Source organism: Orcinus orca, chromosome 14, assembly GCF_937001465.1.
Source record: "Orcinus orca chromosome 14, mOrcOrc1.1, whole genome shotgun sequence".
NCBI lineage: Eukaryota > Metazoa > Chordata > Mammalia > Artiodactyla > Delphinidae > Orcinus > Orcinus orca.
The window spans coordinates 31,626,794-31,652,868 of record NC_064572.1 but is presented as its reverse complement, the minus strand read 5'-3'; the positions used below and the strand labels follow the sequence as shown (position 1 = coordinate 31,652,868).

The window sequence follows — 26,075 nt, the reverse complement described above, 5'->3', positions numbered from 1 at the left end:
CAGGAAGTACTGCAAGGAAAGTGATACGTCACAGATAAAACGGAGGCTGCTGGTTACATCTTAATTTATTTCTTTACAAATTAAAGATGCATTGAAAAATAAACCAACGAAGAGAAATGAGAGGTCCAGAGCAGGGGCGTCCCGGGCTGGGAGCAGGCAAGCCTGGCCACCATCAAGCCTAGCCCTTGTCCTGCCCCAGCTAGGTGGGGTTGGAAGATAACTGTCAGCCACTCTGTCAGTACGAAAGCCTGAGTGGTGTCCTAGCAGGAGAGACTAGACACCTCTGCCTCTCTCCCCAACAACCTCCAGCTTGGAGAGCAGTGCTTCCAGCGGGAGCTCAGAGTGGGATGCGGGCTGGCTCTGTGAGGTATTGCAAGTCGATGGCCAGGCTCCCTACAGAACCATCCAGTGTTGGGGCCTCTCCAGCTGGAAAGGAGGCTGATACCGCTACCAGGTCTTAATATACTTTGCAACTCTGTTCCCAGGCTCATTCATTTCTGATTACGTGCCTCTATTCACCAAGTGATCACCAATCATTTCAGGAGAGAGAAAGATCAGTGGAAGCAGAGCAAGAAAGCTAATCAACCACCCTCAGTCACTCTGAGTTGGCTGTTGACTTCCAGGCCCAAGAAGACTGACCACTTTTCTCTCTACCATCTATGGTCTATACCCCAGCTCTTGTGCACCTGTAAGTATGTTTATCCCTAATATAGGAAGTTGTTGATGACAATGAGCTGACTTCGCAGCCCCTCCCCCTGTAATACCCTGGGATCCTCACTCCTTCCTGTCTGCCCTTCTCTTCTTGGAGGCTGGTCCAAAGGGACACATAATATTATCAGGGTCTGGGTGGCTCCAAATCCCCCAACACCAAATCATATACAGTGAACTGAGAAACTACATTCATTACGACAGGATTAGCAGGAAAATGGTAAAGTGAGGGGACAGGGGCACCTTCCAACAGCAGGACATGACAGAGTGGTAGGGTACTTGAGCCCAGAAAGAAGGTGTCTCCTTATACCTCCCCCTCCCCCCAAAGAGACTGAGGTCAGCTTATATGACTTATAATATATGGAACTGTCCCAATTTCTCTGCTGTCCTGGGGTACTTTCTGGAAGCTGGCCTGGACCCTATGCTGTTTACCACATGCTCTAGCTCAGTAGCTGCCGAATCTCCTTGTGCATATGACAGAGAAAGTCCACATAGGATGCTCCGCCGCTCAGGCTCTTGTCTTCCACCAGGAAGTGTTTGAACAGTGTCTCCAGCTTGTCCTCTTGTTTCACCACAATAAGCTATGGCCAGAACACAGGGTCATGAGGCAGGGCTAAAGGGAATTAAACATGCCCTAAAATCCCATTATCTAGTCACTTACTCCCCATCCCCCTTCCCAGTGAGGACTTGACAAGGTAAGAAATCCAGGTCCGGATCAGTGTTACCTTCATGTACCGTGATCTCTGTGCCCTCAAACTGTCAATGAGGCCTTGCACCTTCTTGGACAGTAGATTATCCAGAACTGGCAGAACACTCTGGAACACAAAATTCATTTATCCTTATGGTAAGGTATGCTGAATCCAGAAGTGAAGATGGGACAGCACCGATTTATGCATTATCTGAAATATGGAAGCCTGTGAAGAATGACAGCACCCTCCCTCTCTAAGTGTACCCTGCTATTTAAGGGAATGAACACACTTTTCTTGGCTCCTAACTCATATCACAGAGTCTACTTCCACACCCACATTCTCCTTGACTCCCTGCCCTCACCAAGCCACTGGTGATCTGACTGAAGGAGGAGACACCGAAGAGGCTCTGGACAACACCCTGTTGGACACTTGCTCCCACCCAGAGGAAGAGGTTGAGCCCATTCTCCAGCAAATATATATCCCCGTTGCTTAGACGCTCTTCAGATGCTCGAACTGCTGGTGGTTCAGTGGTATTCTCAATGGGAGACTTTGTCTAGACAAAAGGAAGGGGGCAAACGGTTACCAAGGACCATAAGACTCGTTTGCCCACCCACACCCCCATCCTCCACCCCCATACACACGAAATTTCAGAAAGCTAAGCACCTGAGTAACTCTCAGTATGAAAATATTACATCAGATAAGATAGGTAAAAAATTCATGAGTGTCAGACACAGATAATATTAATCCTTCCCTTCGTCCTCCTATGATGTCCCTTTCTCACTACAATGTCTCACACTCCAGCACTCAGTCGCACCAACGGTAGGAGCCGAGGATAGAAGAAGACATTGGTCTCAGCCACATCCATGGAGGTAACCAGCTGTCGGACGTAGGCCCGGTCATCAGTAGTGACTTCAGCTCCAGGCTGCAGGACATCACTCTTCAATACACAGTTCAGGTAAACTGGGAGTAGCTTCATGCACTCAGGAAGGATCAACTAAGGGGGTTATCAAAACAAAGTCAATAATCATGAGAAATCCCTCCCAATGCAAAAATGTATCCCAGCAACTCCTCCACCAATATGCTTGCCCTACCTGTCCTGCAGAGGAGGGGCTGGCACAGTTCTTTCTGTAACAGGCCAAGATTTGGGCACACTGAGTGATAAGAGTGTCACGAACAGTCTTCACAGGGCTGCTCAGGACCCCCCGGTATGCTGGATGGGAAAGGGAGACAGCACAGTCAATGGTCAGCCACTCCATCACATGCGCCTTCCCACCATCACACCCACTCAGGAATGCTGAATTGTTGACCATCCTGGACCTTTCTCTTAGCCCCAATCCCACCCTGCCCTGCCTCTGCCCTCACCAAACTTGGCCATGTAGTTGATGAGCGTGTCAGTCTCACAGTTTCGATACAGATCAGCCAGCTGAGTGCAGCAGTTGAGGGCCAGGTTGTGGATGCGGAGCCGTCGCTGCCCTGCACAGCTGGTGTAGAGCAGGGCACACTAGGGGAAGGGAGAAAGGGGGAATTCACACCCCTCCCTCAGCATAGCCCTTGGAAAACTGCCTCTGCTATATTCTTAAACTAGAAGACAGACATGAGCCATCCCTTCTCCAGCCTCTTCTAGTCTTCTCTACCCATCCCTCACCCCCTTCCCTACAGCCTGTTTATATCCAGTGATATGACCACGGACACTTCTTCCCCAACCCCTGCCTCCTGTCCCCTACCTGCAGGAGGGCTCCATTCTCTTCATTGAGCCGATCGTCATGCTTGAACTCCACAGTCACCGTCTTGTCCCCATCCAGCCCAGCCAGCTCCACATCTGTTGTGTTGTTCATGTAGAAAGCCCCAAAGAAATCTACAGCACGGATACCTGAGGCCACATGGACAGGGCTAAAGGTATGACAGGTGCCTCCCTCCAGACTGAGCCCCCCCACCTGCTCTTCTCCAACTAGGACTGACCAGTGCTTGTCCGGACCCGCATCACAGCATCAAAGCCAACGACCTTCTGTACATCCCGACGCAGGTCACTCAGGAACCGTTCCTGGTCATTTTCCACCTGCATCCCCCCAGGCTCAGAGTCACATCACTGACTACATATAAACAATCTCCCTGCACCCCCTCCACTCTACAAGCCTGCAGAATCATAATGACAGTAACAGTGAAGATAATGATGTTGATGATAATGATAGCTTTTAAGCACTTATTACATATTACATGCCAGGTATCCCATTAAGTGCCTTACATATAATTACTTAATCCTGATGATAAATCCTAATTAATAACTATAAAAATCCCATTTTGTAGATGAAGAAACAAAGGAGAGAATAATTAAGTAATTTATCCTAGGTCACACAGCTGGTAAATAGTAGGGCCAGAATATCAACCCGGGACTGATTCCAAGCCCCGTGCTCCTGACTGCCACACTCTCTTCTGTACACTGTGCAGTCTTCTCCTCCAACGCTATTCCTATTAATGAGTCAGCAGCTAAGGGGCCACTCCACATGCAGGCAGGCATTCCCAGTCCTGCTTCCACCTGCCACCCAGAGTCCCATGCCGTACCTGAAAGCAAGCGTATTTATAGACAGAGCCACCAGTGAGCTGGGGTACAACAGAGAGCGTGGCCACATCCACATACTGGTTAGGGAAGAGGAAGAGGTCTACGCAGCAGCCTTGGGCCACACACTCTTTGGCCAGGGTCTGATAGGCACCTGTCTGAGGCTGGAACAGAGTCTGGGGAAGAACAGGAAAAAAATGTTCAAAGATCCCAGTTCCACCCTGCCTGAGAACTGTATATGCTGTATATGTAATATGGGATATTCAAGGACATGTAAGACTTCAGATGTACCTCTCAGTTTGCAATAGTAACAGAACAGTCTCTTAAAAAAAAAAAAAAAGTCTACCAAGGGCTTTGGGATGGGGTAGAGGTGTGGGAGCAGTGGAGAAGGTTGGCAGTCACGGATGTGACATGTGAAAGGGCAGAGGATCCAGTCCCAGTCTCCCTCAAGAAAGTTAAGAGTACTGCATTGTGAATAGACAGCATGTTCCTCTGTAATAGAAAGTCCTCCCCGCAGCTCCCAATCCCACACCTTCTCCTTGTCTGTGTTGATCAACTTCCTGTCGTCTCTGTTCTTCAGTTTCCCTGGGGCCTCTGCAATGGGCAGGGAGGTGTGGAACAGAAAGAGCTTCCCTGCACACTCAGCAGCCTAGAAAAGAAGAGAGATCTACTTGTCCATTCTTTCCTTTATTCATCCATTATTCATTCATCCCTTCCCTCGTCATTTACTCAGTGCCAACTATGTCAGACAAGCTGACTCACTGCACAGCCATCAATCACTGAAGATACAGGGGTTGTATCCTAGGGGGTAAGATGGTCAGAAGACAGTGTTGCAGAGGTGGCTGCCAGGGACTCGAGCCTTACCTTCAGAGCCTCCATCCCAGCCTGGATAACTGGGGCAAATACTGTCTCTGTCTCCCTTGTGTCTGCAAACATTTCTGGAATCTGATCCAATAAGCTGAAGAGATAGGTGATAGGAGGCAATCAAAATTGCTATCCAAATTTCAAATCCCTCAATTCCCTGAAGAGTCATCTGGCCCCCAGACTCTGCGAACTCCTGAGGCACAGCCTCTGTACATCTGCTGAACGCTCTGCTCAACTCTCTGGCCTTCTGTGGTTGTATCCACCCCACCCCTGCTTTACCCCCACAGTCTAACTCCTACCTGGTGATGACTGCTTGAGACTCATTGACATTGACCAGGAAGCCATCCAGCAGTGGCACAAACATGTCACCCACATCAGATACAACCATCATTTGTGGCTGGGCCAATGAGCTCTTCACATTGTAGAAGTGGAGCACCTTATTATAGGTGACAAAGCCAACGCGGATTGCTGACTCTTCTGCCCCGCCCTCCCTGTAGAAGGTGACATTGTTACCCACGGTTGCCAACTTCTCCACCACCCAACTTCATGACATCAGGATCCACGATGTGCTGAGTTAACCCAGCCACCCACCCCTAAGCCCCCTCCCCAGGCATCATTATCCAAAGGAAGCACCTCGGCTCCTAACTCTCACCTAGGCAGGAAGTCTAACAATGACTTGAGCTCCTCACAGAGGAGCCTAACAAGACCACTCCTGATGGCATTGTAGGAGACGTCAATCATGAAGATGAAGGCAGGAGGGCTGGGGAACTTATTGTTCTGCAAAGGAAGGAAATGTTGGTGGCGGGGGTGGGAGAGGGGTATTAGTAAGCAGGTCAGTTGACTAGAGAGAAGTCAACACCAAAGGGGACAATGACGGGGTGAGGGAAATGACCACAGCAAGTCTTAGCTGTCTCATTGTCCACCCACTGCTGCTCCCCACGCTACCTTCCCTCACCTTGCAGTAATCTACAGTGGCCAAGAATTCATAAGAACCCAGGGACAGCTCAGGACGGTCATAAGCATCCACACGTTTGCCGGTATGATCCAGATGTTGAAAATACTGGGGGGGAACTGTGGGGAGTAGGGCAGAGTGTTACTCAAAGGTCCACGCTCAATCTTAGTTGGGTCCTGGCTGAGCTCACTCTATTGCCCCACATCCCCACAGGCGCCTTATTTCCCCAACTCCTGAACCAACGGACCCTCATCTATCTAACTAGAAAGAGAACAATGAAGATGCAATCCAGATCCCCCCCAACCCCAGCCTCTGTGAACATACCATCGTTGATACAGCTGCAAAAGCAGCACTGGAAGCGCCTCCCTCCCTCAACGAACTGCATGAAAGGGCACATGTATGCTTTGCAGCGATTGCAGCGCAAAGGGCCAGATTCCCCGTGGTCGACAACATACGGTGAAGCCTAAAGAGCAAAGGGGAGGGGCTCAGACATAGAGGGAAGCTACAGCAGGGAGCTATATGTGGCAACAGATGAGGAGGAACAACCTGGAGGGAGAAGGGCATGGCTCAGATAGTCTGCCTGGGGAGGGAGCAGAGAGAAGGGGAACGAGGACAAATGTCAAATGTCTCTAAGGAATGTCCCTAAGAGTCTAAATTCTATAGTCCCCTCTCCTTACTCCTCATCTCTAGAATTTCACTTCTTCTGGAAAGAGAAGAGCAACTGTGGAACTGGCCCAAACAAGCCAGGGGCTGACATGGATGTATGAGGAGAAAACCAGAGATTACCCAGGATTCTCATTTCTGGCCCAATCTTCAATCCCCTTCACTCCTGCTCTAGGATCTTGACTCCTACCTCCTTTCCCAACAAAGTATCTATGACATTTGTCCTCTCCAATCCCTGGATTTCTGTGAGCCTACTGACGCCCAGGCAGATGTCACCCTACAGATAAGAGACCAGCAGCCAAGTGTCCAACCATCCCCACTGAGACCCAGGAAAAAAGAAAGAGAAAAACACAGAACAAGACAGAGAAACAGGATGTAAAGTGAGCCGTGAGTATCCAGTTACAGAGAAATCCACCCCAAGTTCATTAAGCTAGGCATGAATATGAGGGTATCCTACCAAGGCCTGGCAGAGCAGCTGCCAAGCTCTCTCTCTTTCAATGCTGATTCCAGGGATTGGGGTGACAGATCATGGCCCAAACCAGGTAAGAAGGACTACTGGATCTTAATCTACCTTTTTCCTTAATATGCTGTCCTAACATCTCGACTTACCTGGGATGACAGGACAGCATACAAGAAAAAACAGAATGATGTGCTTCTAATCATCTGGAGATGACCATGCTATGAGACGTTCCTGCAACCAGCTGTCTTCTCCCCTACAAGTTGGCCTTGACTCTTTCCATAATGTGTTTCCCCTGTGGACTCTGCTCCCATCCAGCAATTTCTTGGGCTTTTACTCTCATCCCTACCACCCCTTCAGGCATGGGCCCTGTGATAGAAAGCTATTGAAGATATTCACCCCTCCCACCCAACCAAGACTTCTTCCATTGTGACTGCCAGAATCACATCTAGGAAGAAGTCTCACTCCCCAATCCCCCTCCCTTCCTCCCTTTCATTATACTCTAGTCCCTTCCCTGACTCACCTCTTCTGGGGGCAGCCTTGCCAGCGGCTTGATGACAGCTGCTAGGGGCACCTGAGCCTGCTTAGCCATGTCAGATGTGCAAGGGATATTATAGGATGTGCATCGGATGTATCGGGGACTTGCATTCCCTGAAGTGGAGGTAGAAAAGCTGAGTCAGATCACAGAATCATTCCAGACACTGGCTCTCCATTGCCAATCCACCCCATCATCCCAACAAATGCTAGAGCTGATGGTGGCTTTTTCCCCCTAGAGACCAATGAGGGACTGGTCTCTGATTAAAGACTGACAAAGCCCCATCCATAAGCTGATAATGCTGGAGAAAAAGTCCCCGCAGGGAGTAATTAATGCCCTTCTCACCTTGGTCTTTCACGAGGAAGTTGGTGGTGACTAAGGGTGGCACCTGGCCCCGCACTCCAGTAACAAATGGCTCTGAACCCCGGTTGTTCCTGTCATCCTCAATAACCTGAATCTGTAGGGAAGAGGTGAAATGAATGAAGTGACAGATGAAAAGGGAGTAGCAGGTCGCAGAGAGCCAGGAGAAAGAAACACTGGAGCTGCAGCACAGAAACTAATAATTTGCCAAGGAACACGCCTCATGCACCAGGCCTGCTCTCCTTTAGGAGATCATATAAAATGCTGTAATACCAATCTTCCACTCCACAGTCAGCAGCAACATGCTGGACAGGCAACATTGAGAAAGGGCTTCTTTATGAATCGCCCTGATCCCAATAAATGGTGATCACCCTGTTATAATACCTACTCCAGGAAAGCTCCAGCTCTTATCACAAGCCTTCAAACGTGATCAGATTCCACTTCCCTCCCCCATCAAGCCTCTGCCTCCCCTTCTCTTCCCAAGACACATTCTGAATCAGAGCAGGGGAACAGACAACGGTAAACATGTAAAAATGAAATCTACCTGGAATGACTCTACACTCAATGAAAGTAGAAGGGACAGGGTGAGGAGAGGATTACACAGCAGGAAATGATCAGGTAAGGTGAGGAAGCAGATGCTGCCTTATTTTCAGGTAAGCATCAGTGTGTAAATATGGAAGAAGAGGATATTATAGCCCAATCCTCAGTCCCCCACATTTTGACAGACCCAGCAAAGGAAAAAAAAAGATTTTGCAAAGCTGGTGATCAGACCCTCATGCAGGCTGATAACCTTTGGTCAGTTACTTCAAGATGGGTTTGGTAAAACCAGAAAAAGTAAAGGGAGAATAAGACTCTGTATCCCATAGCAGAAAGAGTTGAAGCTTAGAAATATATCAGAGTCAAACAGACTCTCCAGATGAGAAAGTGGCCCACACTTTCCCAAACCAGCTGACCCCTCCCCGTAAGAAATGAGTTTCCCAAATTTGTACATTAGTAGCCACCTACCCACATGTTTCTCTACAACAAGCAGTAGACAAATCAAACCCAAAAGGGAAAGATCTACTGTTCAGTTTTGTCCTGTTCCATCCTATGTCACATGCAGGCTCCTGGAGGAGCCAGCAGGACTAAAACCAAAGCTTAATATGCCATCTGACCCCACCCTTCGATCCTGACCTTCTACCATCCCATACTTAAAGGCACTGCTAACAGCTTGCTACTTCTTCATTATATGGTGACTCGAGGCATGCACATCCTTCTAGCTTGTAAAAGCAAGGGTCTAGAAGGACTAAGGGAAGAGGATGCGGAGGGATGGACATGGTGGATGAGGTGAAGATGAGGTCACAGGCATGCATGGGTGACATTAACACAGGGATGACACACACACACCCACCCCCTGCACTTACTGGACTAGGAATGGCATCAGGGTCTATTCTGTGTCTGGTTTTCTGCTGAGGAGGCAGCTCATTGAGTTGCTTTTAGTGTTTTAATAATAAAGGCAGCAGGGGAATACAGGGAGGGAGACAAAAGAACAAGAAGCAGATGTTACTTCTCTCAGCCCTGATGAGTTAGACATGAACAGCTAACTCATGGAGTTAGCTCATACTAACTCCATGGAGCCCAGCTCATACTGCTGAAATCAGGCCCCCCCAGATCAGAAATTCCAAATGTTTCTGGGCCAAAAAAGAGCCTTTAATGGCTCAGGCTATGATGTAGAAAGATAAGGAAGGGGGCAAATAGGAGGCAAGAGGGGTTATACAGAGGGGCTGAATGGGAGAAATTTTAAGAAGGAAGAAGAGGGATGTTCCCTCCAAAAGGCCAAGCCTCCCATGTAAGAACTATTCTTATGCTGAAAGAAGCCTCACATCCAACCAGACTCTCCTTCTTACTAAAGGAGGGAGAAGGAAAGAGGGACTGCTTAATCCTCTAGAGTCCCCCTTTGCCAACTGGGTCCCTCACCATGATAGTTCCCCAAAGGAAGAGGGAAGAGAACAGAATGGAATATGACAATGGCTAAGCATGGTGAGGTAATTGACATAGCAAATGTTGCAGACAGAACTATAAAGTGGCCTCCACTTGGGAATACAGTACCAGCCTCTATTCTGTGTATGATGAGGAAGGCCTGAGTATTCTGATGGCTCTAAGGGTGAGATTCACCCTCTTCCTGGGAGAAGCAACTTCCCCACATCGCCCTTGAAATTGTAGATCACTATTCCCCATCCACACAGCAGCAGGCTAACAAACAAAAGTATTGGAGGCTTCCTCCTAAAACACTGTCCAAATAAGGGCAGAGAGAATCCAGAGAGGCTTTCCTTTTACCACCTAACACCAGAGAATTTCCACCAGCTCTACCCATTAAGAAGACTGCTATCCTACTAGATCTAAGAGGACAAGACCTGGACCCACCCACTACTCCACAGAAGAGCAGAGGTTACCGTGCTCTGTCCAGCAGTGGCAGAATGCAGCACTCAACCCAGAGCTCTACTGATACTGCTGATCACTCCTGGTTTCCCTTCCTTTCCTGCCCAGCTATGAAGTAAAAGTGCCCCCAAAAGATTTCTGGGACTTCAAGTTCTAGTTAAAGAGTCAAAAATTACATCTAGGTTCTACACCTACAAGATGATGAACGAAAAGGAAAATCAGAAAAGCCTAGGCAAACATCTCTTCTAGGTTGACTCACTTATCTGGCAGCCACAAGCACCTTCCCCAGGACCACATAAGTATCTACTTACAGGGCTCGGGATGGCATCAGGGTCCAGGCGCTTAGGAGGCAATGGTTGAGGAGGCCCAGGCTGACTTCCAAAAGTGGCTGCTCCTGGGTAGGGACTTCCATAATTGGACTGAGGGCCCCGGGTTGGTCCAAAGGAACCTAAGAGACAAGGACACAAGGTTGATGAACAAATTATTCCTTCTCTATCTCTTCTTAAGGCCTCACGGAAATTACTAGACTCCTATAAATGTAGAATTGAGAGGTACAGTAGTGACCATTCAGAGAAAGCCCACACTACCTGAACTAAGAGAAGAAAAAATCTTATAAACCCCAGATCCTAGTAATAATACCCTGAAGCTGTCTATCTAGTTCACCACTTAGCAAACAATACTAAAAGCAAATAAAAACAACAACAAAAACACGTGAACTGCTACAGCCTTTGGCTCCTAGGTAGACCTTGGGAAAAACTCACCATTTTGTTGCAGCTGATAGCCTGGCTGCTGGGAGGAGTGCATAGGTGGTAGTGGTGGTCCTGGGGGCCCAGTCATTTGGGTGCCAGGGGGCAGAGCTTGAGGAGCAGGTGAGGACACGTGGTTGGGCTGGCTCACTGGGGGCCCCCCAAAACTCTGTCCAGGCAAGGGAGGACCAGTCATCGAAGGCATCCGAGGACCCCCTGAAGCTGGGGGTGTGAAGCTGGAGGCCTGTAGTGGGACAGATCGCTGGGGAGGCTGGGTCCCAGGATGACCCTGGGCCTGGCCAAGGGGAGGAGCTTGGCCCTGAGGATAGGAGCCATACAGACCAGAGTTAGGGAAACTTCCTGAGGCTGAGGCCAGCGATGTTGGTGGGCCTGAGAAGTAGAAGAAGTAGAGTCAGAACCCCAGTCATTCTGCCTCCTTGTTCAGTAAATCACTTTCCTTTCCACATGAGGGGCAGGAATGACTTCTCCCATCTGCTGGGGCTCAGAAGCACAAGAAATAAAAGGGATTCAGGTATAGCCCCAGAGTCTGATGCTTCTAAAAAGAAGGGGACAGTATTCCTGTGGTCACAGCTACTCACCATAGCCTAGCCCTGAAGGTAGAGAGGCTGGGGCCACAGTACCACTGATCTGCATTCCGGCCAGCTGAGCCATCACCTGTGCACTTGTTGGGGGAGGGCCATAGGGCTGAAGCACAGCTGGCTGGCTGACCACAGGGGCCAATATGGCTGACCCAAATGGCTGATACCCAGGGAGCCTGCAAAGAGAAGGAAGGCAGAGGTTTCTAGTGGGCTGAGATACCCTTCAAAGTTGGCAGGAGCTCCACATCATATAGGAAACTATATTGTTTTACAGCATCTTATTCTCATCTGGGCTCTTATATGGCTTCACATTTTTATATATTTGTGAATAAATTACATTCCTCATGATCTACACTGTGATTATTCATGGCAAACCTTGTTTTCCATTAGGTTCACTCCAAAAACATGGTTGAACACCCTCAGATCAGAGTATTATTTACTCTGCTATTTAGATTATCACCTCCTCTGCCTTAATCCTTTGTTGACAAACCACCTCAGTTCTGTAATCTGAAGCACTGAAGGAGTCGAAGGGAAGGTGCACAGAAGCATTAACACAACAGGAGCTTAATAATGTGGGCTCAAACAAATGCAGTTTGATTGTTTAACTTTTAAACCAAAGTATCACTTAATCCTGGGAAAGATGTTAGAAATATCCTTAAGATTAGAAGAGCAGGTCAGCTAAGTCTGGCATTCTATGCTAAGCAGAAAGATGATGCTAACTCTACCAGAGTTAAGGACTAGACAAACAGGACATAAACCAGGTAGCCTTCTAGCTGGGTCTATCTAGCAAAGCCTCGTTACTTGGATAACTGTCTTGAATACTCCCATGGTATCAGATGGCATATTAAAATATAAATTCAAAATCACTAATCATTAGAGAAATGCAAATCAAAACTACAATGAGATATCATCTCACACCAGTCAGAATGGCCATCATCAAAAAATCTAGAAACAATAAATGCTGGAGAGGGTGTGGAGAAAAGGGAACCCTCTTACACTGTTGGTGGGAATGTAAATTGATACAGCCACTGTGGAGAACAGTATGGAGGTTCCTTAAAAAGCTACAAATAGAACTACCATATGACCCAGCAATCCCACTACTGGGCATATACCCTGAGAAAACCAGAATTCAAAAAGAGTCATGTACCAAAATGTTCATTGCAGCTCTATTTACAATAGCCCAGAGATGGAAACAACCTAAGTGTCCATCATCGGATGAATGGATAAAGAAGATGTGGCACATATATACAATGGAATATTACTCAGCCATAAAAAGAGACGAAATTGAGCTATTTGTAATGAGGTGGATGGACCTAGAGTCTGTCATACAGAGTGAAGTAAGTCAGAAAGAGAGAGACAAATACCGTATGCTAACACATATATATGGAATTTAAGAAAAAAAAAATGTCATGAAAAACCTAGGGGTGAAACAGGAATAAAGACACAGACTTACTAGAGAATGGACTTGAGGCTATGGGGAGGGGGAAGGGTAAACGGTGACAAAGCAATAAAGAGGCATGGACATGTATACACTACCAAACGTAAGGTAGATACCTAGTGGGAAGCAGCCGCATAGCACAGGGAGATCAGCTCGGTGCTTTGTGACCGCCTGGAGGGATGGGATAGGGAGGGTGGGAGGGAGGGTGACGCAAGCAGGAAGAGATATGGGAACATATGTATATATATAACTGATTCATTTTGTTGTGAAGCTGAAACTAACATACCATTGTAAAGCAATTATGCTCCAATAAAGATGTTTAAAAAAAAAAAAAAAAAAAAATCATTCCAATATCATTGTATACCAACTAGCAGTTGCAACAGTGTTTTACAGTAATGTTACTGCAGAAATCTATAACATAGATTATTATACATAACAAGCTCTTTCTGGGATTTCAAGAATGAATCAAATTCTTCACAACGATAGCCTGTTAAACTGAAATTCTGATTTATCCTTCCTGCTTATTTTGTCTCTACTAAATAACTAGAACTTTATTATGTTTGGTCAGCTTCTAATAGTTCTGCAGTTTCACACTTTTCATTTGTTCATTTAACTAGTATTTTCTGGGCAATATGCTAGTGAAACTTACCTCCCTAAGCTCTTTGTTGGGCTTTGCATTTTTTGTCTTCCATAGCAACAAACATACTGTTAGCCCCATGGCAGATGCTCATAAATCCTTGTCAAAATAATTATATTCCATGGTACTACTCTATTAACATGGATAATACTCTCCACTACCCAGTGGTATTCTATCACATACCATAGTAACAATAAACCAACACCTTATCTGTACATGGCTTTATAATTTACAAAGCATCTCTAAGTGCTTTATTTAATTCTCACAGCAAATTAATGAGGGAAACAGAGCAGATAGAAAACTAAGACACTAAGGGTATAAGTAGCAGACTATTCTAGAACTAGAACCCAGACCCAATTCTTAGTCCAATGTATCAATACTTTACTTTTTAATTGTGAAATATAACATAAATAGAAAAAAATACATAAAACATATACGTACTGCTGAATAATACAAAAACCCATGTAACCGAAAAGCAATTCAAGAAATAGAATACACCAAAGGCCCAGTGTGCCTCTCCTCCATCACAGCCCTCTCCTTTCTCCCAAAGATAACTACTTTCCCAACTTCTTGATAATTGTTCCCTTATCTTTAAAACAATATAATTCAGCTATGTCAGGTTTTTAAACTTTTGTAAACAGAATCACATCGTACATACTCTGAGTTTGCTTCTTTTGTTCAACGATGTTTATGAATTCATCTATGCTGTTGCATTTAGCATTCTCTTTCATCACTAAATATTATTCCACTAAATAAATATGCCATGATTTACTTAAGCATTTTACTACAGATGGATATTGGGGGTTTTCCAATTTTTGGATATTATCAATAATGTTGCTATATTCAATCATATATTCAACTTGTTTATACACACATGAGTTTTTTCTAAGGCATATAGCTATGAGTGAAATTACTGGTTTATATGATATGCATATCTTTAATTTTAACAGATAATTCCAAGTTATTTTCCCATAGTAGTTGTACTAATTTGCATCTGACCACCAGTGGATGAGAGTTCCTGATACTCCACATGCTCAGCAATAATTAGTACTGTCAGACTTTTTAATTTTGCCAATCTGATGGATACACAGGAGTATCTTGTTGTGTGTTTTTTTTAAATAAATTGATTAATTAATTTATTTATTCATTTTTGGCTGTGTTGGGTCTTCGTTGCTGCGCATGGGCTTTCTCTAGTTGCAGCAAGCGGGGACTACGCTTTGTTGCGGTGCCCGGGCATCCCATTGCGGTGGCTTCTCTTGTTGCAGAGCACGGGTTCTAGGCACAGGCTTCAGTAGTTGTGGCTCGTGGGCTCTAGAGCGCAGGCTCAGTAGTTGTGGCGCACAGGCTTAGTTGCTCTGCCCTTAAACTTAAGCCTGCAGGTTCTCAAGATAATAATTTCTACCCTCTCCACAGGCAGCCACTCTGAAAACCACTGAAAACCACTGAAAACTGAAAACCACTCTGATTTTCAGTTCCCACTTTGTCTCTGGCACTTGAGGATTTCACTTTCTTTCTTTTAAGCTTGATTAAGTATTTTAAAAAAAAGAATTGTTTCTATTTCCTCTCCCCTTTCTAGATGTTTGTGGCAGAAGGGTTTTAGGTTACATTAATCTACTTACCAGCTGAAATTCTTTCACCTGCCTTCATATCTCCACTGAAACTACAACTGTCAATGATGTCGAACCTTGCCAAACCCAACAGTCAATTCTTCGTCTACATCTCACCCTTCAGCAGCAAATGACACAGCTGATTATTCTCTTGACTTCCTAAAATACTCTCTTCACCTAGTTTCAGGATGCTACTCTGTCATGGCTAATCTCCTACCTCACTACTGCTCTTTCTCAGTGTGTTTGTTTGTTTTATTTGGCTGTGCCAGGTCTTCAGTTGTGGCATATGGGATCTTTAGTTGCAGCATGAGGGCTCTTAGTTCCCTGACCAGGGATCGAACCCAGGCTCCTGCATTGGGAGCATGGAGTCTTAACCGCTGGACCACCAGGGAAGCCCCTCATTGTGTTTTTGTTTGCTTGTTTGTTTTGCGGTACGTGGGTCTCTCACTGTTGTGGCCTCTCCCGCCGCGGAGCACAGGCTCCGGACGCACAGGCTCAGCAGCCATGGCTCACAGGCCCAGCTGCTCCATGGCATGTGGGATCCTCCCAGACCAGGGCACGAACCCACGTCCCCTGCATCGGCAGGCGGACTCTCAACCACTGCGCCACCAGGGAAGCCCCTTCATTGTGTTTTGATAGCTCCTCCTCTGACTGCCTTTTTTTTTTTTTAATAAATTTATTTATTCATTTATTTCTTTTTGGCTGCGTTGGGTCTTCGTTGCTGTACGTGGGCGAGCAGGGGCTACTCTTCATGGCAGGCTTCTCATTGTAGTGGCTTCTCTTTGTTGCGGAGCACGGACTCTAGGAGCACGTGCTTCAGTAGTTGCGGCACCTGGGCTCAGTAGTTGTGGCTTGGAGGTTCTAGAGCGCAGGCTCAGTAGTTGTGGCACACGGGCTTAGATGCTCTGCGACATGTGGGATCTTCCGGGACCAGGGCTCGAACCTGTGTCCCCTGCATTGGCAGGCAGATTCTTAACCACTGCACCACCAGGGAAGTCCCTCCGACTGCCTTTTACATGTCAGTAAGCTCCAAGGTTCAGTCCTCATCTCTACTATTTACTCACAATGCTCACTTTCTAAGTGATTTCATTTAGTCCCATGGCTTTAAATAATGTCTCTATACTGAAGACTCCCAAATTTGTATCTCCAGTCCTGACATTATTCCTTAGCTGCAGATCCATATACAACTGCCTATTCAGCATCTCTACTTGGTAGCTGGTAGCTTTCTTAAACCTATAATGTACAAAATAAAACCCTTCATTTCACCCCCCAAATCTGCTCCTTCTCAAATATTCTTCATCCCAGTAAATAGCACTATTTACCAAATTGCTTAAGTCAACAGGTTAAAAGACATCCAGAATTCCTCTTTCTCTCTTAACTCACATCTAATCCTACCGACTCTACCTTCAAAATATATCCCAAATCTGACTGCTTCTTACCACCTCTACCACTACCATCCTAAACCAAGTCAAGATCATCCCTTACCTGAACTACCGGCAATAACCTCCTCATAGGATTCCCTACTTCTACTCTTGAATTCAGCAAAGTGACCTCTTTTTTAAAATAAATATATTTGTTTTAATTATTAGAGAATGAGGAGAGCACAAGCAAAATTTTTAAAAAGTAATGTTTTTACTAATCACATTTGTGATAGTATTAGTATTGTTATACTGAGATTGTTGTGTATAATAAGGGATAAAATAAATGAGAAATTGTGGGATATTCCAATATTCAAATTCCATCATCCCCACAGTCTTGAGAATCAAGACTCCTGGTATGGAAGAAAAGAGATACAGATATAATGAAGAGGTTAAGTAAAGGTTCTGTAGTCTTGAATTTGAACTGAAAGTACCTATTTAAACTAATGAGGTATTGTAACTTTAATATATGTAGGTATGTATTTCTTAGCTACGTCCACTGAAGAGGCCTAGGAAGTGACCAATCAGGCAGCAATGAACATTCCTAGTGCCCAGGTTATAGTCACAAAATAACATTTCTCACCAAAAAAATAAAGGATTTCTTGGAAAAATGGGTAATTCCTGGTCTAGAATATAAATGTACAAGATAAGCCTGAAACATCTCATTAGACCTAAAGATTACTAGGGTCATGTCAAAAGGACTCAGGAATCAACTTGAAGAGGCTCACATTGGTCAAAGACAGGACACTTTATACTCCAATAATGATGATAGTTGCAGTAATTTGAAACCCATCAAATATGTTTAAAACTATAAATTCATAATGATATTAAAAATAAGAGTTGGTCACCTTGTACATAACTGAGAACCAACTCATTTCCCTATAAACTAGGAAATAAAGGTAAAGAGTCAAGCATTTATTCTACATGAATTGCACAACCTGTAACCAAATAACAGATGACAAGAACTGTCTAAAATGGTATTCAAACAAATAAATGAGGAAAACAAAAGAATTAGAGTATCACCATTTTGTAAACCCAGTGAATTAACATACATATGAATCAACAACTAGTAACATCATAAAAAGAGAGACATCAAGATACTATGTGTGGGGCTTCCCTGGTGGCGCAGTGGTTGTGAGTCCGCCTGCCAATGCAGGGGACACGGGTTCGTGCCCCGGTCCAGGAAGATCCCACATGCCGCGGAGCGGCTGGGCCTGTGAGCCATGGCCGCTGAGCCTGTGCATCCGGAGCCTGTGCTCCGCAACGGGAGAGGCCACAACAGTGAGAGGCCCACGTACCGCAAAAAAAAAAAAAAAAAAAAAAAAAAGATACTACGTGCCAGGCTTCCTTGGTGGCACAGTGGTTAAGAATCTGCCTGCCAATGCAGGGGACATGGGTTCGAGCCCTGGTCCGGGAAGATCCCACATGCCGCGGAGCAACTAAGCCTGTGCGCCAAAACTACTGAGCTTGCGCTCTAGAGCCCGTGAGCTACAACTACTGAAGCCCGCGCACCTTGAGCCCGTGCTCCACAACAAGAGAAGCCACCGCAGTGAGAAGCCCGCGCACTGCAACAAAGAGCAGCCCCCTCTCGCCACAACTAGAGAAGGCCCGTGCACAGCAATGAAGACCCAATGCAGCTAAAAATAAATAAATAAAATAAATAAATAAATTTATATATAAAAAAAGATATTATGTGCCTTCAAAATCTTGCTCCATCCTATCCACAGGGATCAAATCTGGATCCAGTCTTTGGATTCAGCTGCCAATTTGCAGGAAATACAAAGGAAAACGGAAAATACTGAACTGCAACATGAATATACAACCCAGATAATCCAGGCTGTGGGAAACTCTTCAGGTCAATTAGCTTGGAGTCCTCAACAGATAAACAGTAAGAAAAAGAAAGAGATAAAAAGGGAACCTATGGACTTAAAAGACACATCAAGTTGTTTTTTCTTAATAGGTAAAACTAAACTGTGGTGTCTAGGGATGTACCTTTGGATGTAAACTATTTTAAAAAAACACAAGAAAGTGGCTACTATAAAAGTTAGGATAGGGCTTCCTTGGTGGCGCAATGGTTGAGAGTCCGCCTGCCAACGCAGGGGACACGGGTTCGTGCCCCAGTCCGGGAAGATCCCACATGCCGCGGAGCAGCTAAGCCCGTGAGCTATGGCTGCTGAGCCTGCGTGTCCGGAGCCTGTGCTCCGCAACGGGAGAGGCCACAACAGTGAGAGGCCTGCATACCGCAAAAAAAAAAAAGAAAAAAAAGTTAGGATAGGGAAGGGAATTCCCTGGTGGTCCAGTAGTTAGGGCTCCGCACTTCCACTGCAGGGGGCATGCGTTCGAATCCTGGCTGGGGAACCAGGATCCTGCATGGCCAAAAACAAAAAAGTTAGGATAATGGTTACCTATGGGGGGAGGGAGAGAGCGATGATTGAACTGGAACACATGGAAGGGGTTTTAGGGGTGCGTGGCAGAGTTCTATTTCTTGATCTGGGTTGTAATCACTTTATGAAAATTTACCAAGCCATACCTTTGTTTTGTATGGTTTTTGTATATGTGTTTTACATTACAATGAAAAGATCCATCACATAAGCGAACAAACAAATAAATGGGGAACATGTTACTCTCCAGCTTAAAACTCTCCAACGGCTTCCCACTGCAACTAAAATCAAATTTAAACTTCTAACTATGGCTTAGAAAGCATTACATGATATGGTTCCTGCCTATGTACCTACTTTATCTCCTCCACTCTCCACTCTGCCCTAGACACACTGGCATTCTTGCTCTTCTTCACATCAACCAAATTAATTTCTCTACCAGGGCCTTTGCACCATTGTTCCGTCTATCTAAGACACTCATCCCCCAGATCTCTGGGTACCTCCCTTCATCATTTCACTGTGGTTTCAAACATCACTTCAGAGAGGCTTTCCTTGACCAATGTATTTAAAACAGCTTCCTACCTCCTCACTACTCATTCTCAATATCCTTATTCTGTTTTATTTCTTTTTCTTTTTTTTTTTGCAGTACGCGGGCCTCTCACTGTTGTAGCCTCTCCTGTTGCGGAACACAGGCTCCGGACATGCAGGCTCAGCGGCCATGGCTCACGAGCCCAGCCGCTCTGCGGCATGTGGGATCTTCCCGGATCAGGGCACGAACCCGTGTCCCCTGCATCGGCAGGCGGACTCTCAACCACTGCGCCACCAGGGAAGCCCTGTTTAATTTCTTATTTACATTTGACTACTTGTTATCTTCTGTGTACTCCATGAGACTATAAGCTCAGGAGGGCAGAGACTTGATCTGTTTGATAATGCTTTATCTCCAACCTCTAGAACAACATCTGACACATAGTAGTACAAAATAAATATTTTTAAGTGGATGAATGAACTAATGAATTCCCTATACTGCTTCTCAGAGTTTTCCAACACAGAGGGTTAGGGAGAGTTTCCTAGCCTCTTTCTCTGGGCTTACATTCAATGTTAAAAATGTGTATTCTGGACACCTAATAAAAATGTCACTAAGTGACTCTTCCACTACCACATACCCTATGCGTAGTTATACTTTATTCTTTGTTTACCAAAAAACAAACAGCATTCCAACAGAGATGACTGCCCTCCTTTAATGGACTTCCATGCAAAGACAAGGGTTTACTGAGTCATGCACCACCAAAGTTTTCATCATTTACGTAGTTTTCCTTTGAGTATCTTTCCTTTCATAACTGGTCACACCCAAACTTAACCAATAAGTCCTACTAAGTGCCTGATCTAAAGGAAAAGGGGAAGTCAGAAGAGACATAAATAATCCTGAGGTTCTTTTCTCCTGTTTTTCCCGTAGGGTAAGCTCAGAAGGACCATAACAATGATTATAGATATGTCTAGTCAAGGAAAACACCCAAGTTCACAAAAATAGAAAGAATATGAAAAAAACCCAGGTACTTAGATGGGTCAATAATCCATAGGGTGGACATCAGCAGCACCTGTAACCTGCAAAAATGAGAACAAAATACAAAAAGATGAAGGGAAGAGGAAAAGGGATGTAAGAGAAAAGCAAAGAAAAAAAAAAGAAAAGAAAAGTAAACAGGCCCTCACACATTCCTAATTCTTCCAGTCTCATCAGACCAATTTTAGGTTGAGCCAAATACGTACCTCTGAATGGACTTGAGGACACGGCGAGGAGGAAGGGTAAGCTGGGACGAAGTGAGAGAGTGGCATGGACATATATACACTACCAAATGTAAAATAGATAGCTAGTGGGAAGCAGCCGCATAGCACAGGGAGATCAGCTCGGTGCTTTGTGACCACCTAGAGGGATGGGATAGGGAAGGTGGGAGGGAGAGGCAAGAGGGAGGAGATAATGGGGATATATGTATATGTATAGCTGATTCACTTTGTTGTACAGCAGAAACTAACACACCACTGTAAAGCAATTATACTCCAATAAAGATGTTAAAAAAAAAAACAAATACGTACCTCTGCATCTGAACAGTGGAGCTTGGCCCATTCTGTACATCTCCTTGTCCAAACTGGCCATATGCAGTCTGGCCACAAGGGCCCTGTGCTGTCGAGGCTGGAGGTGCCCCTGAAGAAGGTGGGGCTCTTGAAACACCTGAGGGTAAAGAAGAGAAACTAAGCAATTGGGAAATAACTTTCTCCTCCACCCTGAGCAAGGAATGCAAAGCAAGAATCAATAAGCTCAGACCAATAAGCTCAGACCTTTACTGCAATATCACAAGCATAATACCATAGCTTGGTAATGAAAAGGACACCATCAACATGCAACTCCAGCTACAGGAGATTCTGAACATGGATGCCCAGCCAGAGAGCCTCTACTCTCCTAGACAGGTATACTACAGGTGAAGCTGTAGCCAGAGCCACAAAAATGTAGGGCCTTCCTATGATCACCATACACTCTCACTCAATCCAGGACAGTCTAACCTTCTTACCCTAGACAAAACGTCAACTCTTTTAAGGAAAAGATCTGGGGCTTCCCTGGTGGCACAGTGGTTAAGAATCCGCCTGCCAATGCAGGGGACACAGGTTCGAGCCCTGATCCAGGATGATCCCACATGCTGTGGAGCAACTAAGCCCGTGAGCCACAACTACTGAGCCTGTGCTCTAGAGCCGTCAAGCCACAACTACTGAAGCCCGTGCGCCTAGAGCCCGTGCTCTGCAACAAAAGAAGCCACCGCAATGAGAAGACCGCGCACTGCAATGAAGAGTAGCCCCTGCTCACCGCAACTAGAGAAAGCCTGAGTGCAGCAACAAAGACCCAACACAGCCAAAAATAAATAAATAAATAAATAATTTTTTTTTAAAAAAGGAAAGGATCCCACTCCAGAACTCAGAAACTTAGAGCATACTTGAGAAAGGTGGCACAGAAGGTGACCAAGTAACATTCTAAACTAGGTTGTAAAGAAAGGCACCTCTTAGAAAGACTATTCAGGACATCCCTGGTGGTCCAGTGGGTAAGACTCTGTGCTCCCAGTGCAGGGGGCCTGGGTTTAATCCCTGTTCGGGGAACTAGATCCCACATGCATGCCACAACTAAGAGTCCGCATGCCACAACTAAACATGCCACAGTGAAGATCCTGCATGCCGCAACTAAGACACGGCGCAGCCAAAATAAATAAATAAACATTAGGAAGACTATTCTGCCAACCTCTTCTTCATATATTCTACTCATCCTACGCATCTTCTTTTCAGCCATTTCTAAGTGTTGGCACTCCCAATAGCACATGGCTCAGGAAAGTATTCCCACGGGTTGGAGAATTTGTTCCTGCCCAACTGTTCAGTCAGGACAGGTCACCTGCCCTCCAATTACTGCTGTCACTATGTCATCACAAAAGCTGTACTCCATCCTTTCTGCTCATCAGAGCTGCCATCAAAGCTACTTCTACTCCCCCCAAGCATCCTTCCCGCATGAGATGCAGGAAGAAAGCAATTAGTTACTTGGCATATCACTTTGGAAATATTGCTGACCCCTGTTCAAACTATTGTTTTTTTGTTTTTCTTTTGCTCTGCCCCCAGTAGAGATTAGACACTATAGAACCTGCCTACAGGAATATGATTAATCTGAACCTGCTCACTAGCCATCAAAGAACCAGATACGTTTTCCTCTCAATAACAGAGCTTCCTCTTGGGGCAATGCCAAACTCCATCTTGATAAGCCAGGACTTGATAGATCAGAGGTGGACTCTGTCCAGCCAAAGTCCCAACCCAGAGTAAGGCTCTCCAAAGCCCTGAGACCTAATCTCACCACTTCGCAATTTTTTTTTCCAAAGTCATAATTAAAATGGTCATAACTTCAATCATTTCCCAAATCTTACCTATGCCTCCTTGGTGCCTTCTTTTTCCCATATCCCTTTATGGAATTTACTGTTTTAAAAAGCATAAAGCATTTGGTATACCTAAGTCCTTAGCTAGCCTAACCAAAGATCAAATGTCAACCATTTTCTAAAAAACCCCTATGAATAATATAATCTGTAGATTACCAGCTGCTCTTCATGAAAAAGTAACGTAAAAGCCAAACACTGATCCTAAGGCAGCACCAGATTGGTTTCCTCTTATTTCCCTGATATTAGACAATATCTAAGAAGCCAAAGAAACTCAAACAAAGGAAAAGGAATGATATCAGCAGAAAGATATGAGAGGCACCAAAAATCAGGCACACAAACATCACACTTTTCATCCATGAACTAGTTCCCCAAGTCCCAGAGTCATTTATAGATAGAACTATGAGTCCGATGAGAGGCATTATCAATATACATGAGAAACAAGTGATTTCAGAGAGACTTTAGGTCAACAGAAATAATTAATCCTAGTCACAGGCTCTGGACGAGCTGCGACCACAACCCTTCCATCCAGCTGTGAACAATGCAGCCAGGTGAGGCTGCACAGGGTGACACCCACAGGAAGCGAACTGCCATTGAACCTGGAAGATGTGCTCCCACTAGATGTCTTAAGGCAGAGACACAGTCGCCTTATAAAAAAACAGGGAAAGGTGGGAATTCCCTGGCAGTCCAGTGGTTAGGACTCGGCACTTTCACTGCTGTGGGCCTGGTTTCGATCCCTGGTCAGGGTGTTAAGATCCTACAAGCTGCGAGATGCGGCCAAAAGGGAAAAAAAAAACAGGGAAGGGCAGACTGCCCACAGGACTCTCAGTGACCAAGAGCCAGATTCATGTTCCTCAATCCCAGTCACCACAACCTTTTAGGCAGCTTAGGTAGGGCAATACAACCCAACCTGAAGACTACTAATTCCCCTCCTCAGCTCAAAGGAAGCTTGGAAACATACCTGGGGGAGGGGTTTGCTGATAGCCTGGTACTGGGCCATTGTAGGCTCCATAGGAAGTGGGGGCGGTTGTGGGCCCTGGTTGCCCACCATAGCTGGATTGATGATGCCCTAGGTAGACAGGCTGGGGCTGCCCAAACGGCGGCACAGGTGGAGCTGACTGGTTAACGTTCATTATGAGAGCATCCCCGACTTGGTCTCACCTATTAGATGAGAGAGAAGAGAGAAATTAGTCAAAATCAGTTTTCTAAAGAGAGAGCACTATTCACAGTAGGAAGTAGAAATAGAAAAGGACTGACCTTATCAGGCAGTGATCAGCCTAATCATTCTCACACTACTACAGGATCTTTGTAATTTTCTTCCCCAGACAGCAGACAGACTGCCTCCTCAAAGTAAGGATTTTGTTACTCTGAACCCTATGCTTTGTCACTGCCAAGAGGGTATAAATTTCAACCTCAGATAGGCCCATTGGAATGGAGCAGCAGCCTCCATTCCCCAGTGGTATGATTTCTAGTGTCTAGTCATACAAGAAGTCCTGCCACTGATAAACTATTGTGATATTACAGGTAAATGAAACAATGCTCCCACTTTCCATTCATTCACTCTAGCATCCATTCATTCCACAAAATTGAATACCCTCTAGTGTGCTAGTCATTTTTAATCACCCAGACTACATGTCTAAAACAGATTGGCTAAATTCCCTCCCCCTCAAAAGACAAATTTTAGAGTAACCGGTTAGAAAAATGACATTCTTTGGCTAAACTGCAGTAAATCAAGTGCTACACCATCCCCAGTCTTCCCACCAAAAAAGTGTATGGACCTTAGAACTGAAGTATTAAAATCACTAAATGTAAAGAACAGCTCAAAACTCTAGCAAGGTATCAGATTAGAACTGAGTGCAGGCCTGGCACAAAAACTTCTCACAATAACCTAGGGAAACAGTTCAAAGATCAGTGGCAAAGTTAGATTTCATGGAAAAAGATCATTCACCTTATCCTTCTAGCAGAGGGGACTATAAGTATTCCAAATCCCAATGCACTTCTCCAACTCTCCTTTTTCTGCTCTTGTATGCTTGTAATGAATCTAGGCCACCACCAAAATTATTACAATCTTGCCCAGCAACAAAGGAATAAATTGGAGAGCCTTTCCAAGGTCCTTCCAAGAACAGGACTATCTGATCACATCTACTCTTCATAGCCTGATCATTCCAACTCTCCTATAGACAGAAGGGACCCAGGAAGCATAAGAGCTCACAGCTACTGCAATGGAACAATGGGCCTCTCCCCTTTGCTAGGTAGGGCCATCTTGACTACAGAAAAGCTGAGCTGCTCTTGGACTAGAACTCTTTAAATTCAAAGCCATCTCAGGAGCTGTTCTTCCAAATCCTAAACCTCACACAGGTCACTACATTAAGCTTGACGGATGTCCTCCTCCTCTTATTTTCCTAAAGTCAGTGTGGGGGTGGGGATGGTAGGAAAGGAGCTTCTTCTCGAGGAAATAATCCCCTCAAACACACCCAAGAGTTTGGAGTCAGGCTCAAGTTTCAACTCCACTCTGGGTGGACAGTCGAGGGTGACAACCCAGGAGGCGGGGCAAGCTTCCTAGAACTCTGAAAGTAGTCGAGCTGTGGAGGCTGGGAGCGCTGGGGATCAAGACCGAGAAGCCAAGCCAGCTTCTCGGGCCGCGATGAGAGAGACTTCCACTAAGTAGGAGATCGAGCGTCTTGCGCCCTTCAACAGGCTCAGGGCAGGAAGCGGGAGCCGGAATCTGGGCCGGGAGAAGAGAAGGGAGGGTCTAGGACTGATTCTGGATTGTGGATGCATGAGGTGAGGGTCTCTCCCCGGGCCCCGCCCCCGGGCCCCTCCCTTCCTTCTCAGACAGGACCCCGATCTGGCCAGTGATACCCCGGCCTCTCCTCTGCTTTCCTACCCACCAACCTCCCGAAGCCACTCCTCACCCGGCTCCAGATCCAGGTTCGACTTCGTTCCTAACGTCAAGGCTCCCAGGCTCCACTTCCGGTTCCGAGGGGGCCGGCGCGTCGCCCCCGGAAGTTCCACCCCCACGCTCCAAGGCCACTCCTTCTGCCACGTCGGCAGTAAGTACGCGCCGAGGAACCCGGATGCCGCACATGCGCTACTTTCCCC

General features: G+C 45.8%; 1 protein-coding gene across 4 annotated transcripts; it reads right to left on the bottom strand.

Moving 5' to 3' along the window:
• Positions 1-50: 50 nt before the first annotated feature.
• On the bottom strand, positions 51-26,042 carry SEC24C (SEC24 homolog C, COPII coat complex component). 4 transcript variants are annotated; one of them, XM_049697357.1, is made up of 25 exons: positions 25,889-25,964; positions 25,448-25,698; positions 23,935-24,134; positions 21,112-21,247; positions 11,546-11,721; positions 10,962-11,336; positions 10,512-10,648; positions 9,186-9,254; positions 7,768-7,879; positions 7,411-7,538; positions 6,092-6,230; positions 5,771-5,886; positions 5,468-5,592; positions 5,115-5,306; positions 4,816-4,909; positions 4,484-4,600; positions 3,957-4,127; positions 3,357-3,453; positions 3,122-3,267; positions 2,760-2,898; positions 2,489-2,607; positions 2,212-2,391; positions 1,759-1,950; positions 1,434-1,523; positions 51-1,289 (listed from the first exon to the last, which is right to left on the bottom strand). In XM_049697357.1, the coding sequence occupies exons 3-25, from the start codon at positions 24,104-24,106 to the stop codon at positions 1,149-1,151; spliced, it is 3,363 nt and encodes a 1,120-aa protein (XP_049553314.1). In that variant the 5' UTR covers positions 24,107-24,134; positions 25,448-25,698; positions 25,889-25,964; the 3' UTR covers positions 51-1,148. The 4 variants fall into 4 exon arrangements, with proteins under 4 accessions (XP_049553314.1, XP_033289950.1, XP_033289953.1 ...); XM_033434059.2 differs by lacking the exon at positions 25,448-25,698 and having other exon boundaries at positions 25,889-26,042; XM_033434062.2 differs by lacking the exons at positions 5,115-5,306; positions 25,448-25,698 and having other exon boundaries at positions 25,889-26,042.
• Positions 26,043-26,075: the final 33 nt, after the last annotated feature.